Source organism: Rhinopithecus bieti, unplaced genomic scaffold (assembly GCF_001698545.2).
Source record: "Rhinopithecus bieti isolate Rb0 unplaced genomic scaffold, ASM169854v2 repeat_18940, whole genome shotgun sequence".
NCBI lineage: Eukaryota > Metazoa > Chordata > Mammalia > Primates > Cercopithecidae > Rhinopithecus > Rhinopithecus bieti.
Window position 1 is genome coordinate 1 of NW_016835839.1, and position 1581 is coordinate 1581.

At 47.6% G+C, this 1581-nt stretch overlaps 1 protein-coding gene across 1 annotated transcript; it reads left to right on the plus strand.

The window, feature by feature from the left end:
* Window positions 1-722: 722 nt before the first annotated feature.
* On the plus strand, window positions 723-1575 carry LOC108524713 (F-box/WD repeat-containing protein 2-like; the record flags this gene model as incomplete). The annotated part of the gene is given in 2 exon segments (XM_017865799.1): window positions 723-1460; window positions 1463-1575. Coding segments are annotated over 2 exon segments (675 nt in total), but the record flags the coding sequence as incomplete, so codon positions are not given.
* Window positions 1576-1581: the final 6 nt, after the last annotated feature.

The following is a 1581-nucleotide window of genomic DNA, read 5'->3' on the forward strand; positions in this document are numbered from 1 at the left end:
AAAGGGATCAATTCAGCAAGAAGAGCTAATTATCCTAAATATATATTATATATGCACCCAGATTCATAAAGCAAGTCCTTAGAGACCTACAAAGAGACTTAGACTCCCACACAATAATGATGGGAGACTTTAACACCCCACTGTTAATATTAGACAGATCAATGAGACAGAAGGTTAACAAGGATATCCAGGACTTGAAACTCAGCTCTGCACCAAGCAGACCTAATAGACACCTACAGAACTCTCCACCCCAGATCAACAGAATATACCAATGACAAAAATCACATGATTATCTCAATAGATGCAGAAAAGGTCTTTGACAAAATTCAACAGCCTTGCCCAGTGAGGCTGTGGCCCAGGAGCGGCGGCCGCAGGTCCAGGCGCCATGGCTGCGGAGCGGACCCGGCCGCTGTGAGGCTCTGGCGGCCCGAGCGTGCCTAGTAGCTGTGAACCCGGCGCGAGGTCCCGGGCCCCGGGGCGCTCGCTCAGGTAAAATTTTCCATAACCTTGTGGAGAGAAAGGACTTTGAGACATGGCTTGATAACATTTCTGTTACATTTCTTTCTCTGACGGACTTGCAGAAAAATGAAACTCTGGATCACCTGATTAGTCTGAGTGGGGCAGTCCAGCTCAGGCATCTCTCCAATAACCTAGAGACTCTCCTCAAGCGGGACTTCCTCAAACTCCTTCTTCCCCTGGAGCTCAGTTTTTATTTGTTAAAATGGCTCGATCCTCAGACTTTACTCACATGCTGCCTCGTCTCTAAACAGTGGAATAAGGTGATAAGTGCCTGTACAGAGGTGTGGCAGACTGCATGTAAAATTTGGGCTGGCAGATAGATGATTCTGTTCAGGACGCTTTGCACTGGAAGAAGGTTTATTTGAAGGCTATTTTGAGAATGAAGCAACTGGAGGACCATGAAGCCTTTGAGACCTCATCATTAATTGGACACAGTGCCAGAGTGTATGCACTTTACTACAAAGATGGACTTCTCTGTACAGGGTCAGATGACTTGTCTGCAAAGCTGTGGGATGTGAGCACAGGGCAGTGCGTTTATGGCATCCAGACCCACACTTGTGCAGCGGTGAAGTTTGATGAACAGAAGCCTGTGACAGGCTCCTTTGACAACACTGTGGCTTGCTGGGAATGGAGTTCCGGAGCCAGGACCCAGCACTTTCGGGGGCACACGGGGGTGGTATTTAGCGTGGACTACAATGATGAACTGGATATCTTGGTGAGCGGCTCTGCAGACTTCACTGTGAAAGTATGGGCTTTATCTGCTGGGACATGCCTGAACACACTCACCGGGCACACGGAATGGGTCACCAAGGTAGTTTTGCAGAAGTGCAAAGTCAAGTCTCTCTTGCACAGTCCTGGAGACTACATCCTCTTAAGTGCAGACAAATATGAGATTAAGATTTGGCCAATTGGGAGAGAAATCAACTGCAAGTGCTTAAAGACATTGTCTCTGAGGATAGAAGCATCTGCCTGCAGCCAAGACTGCATTTTGATGGGAAATACATTGTCTGCAGTTCAGCACTTGGTCTCTACCAGTGGGACTTTGCTAGTTATGATATTCTC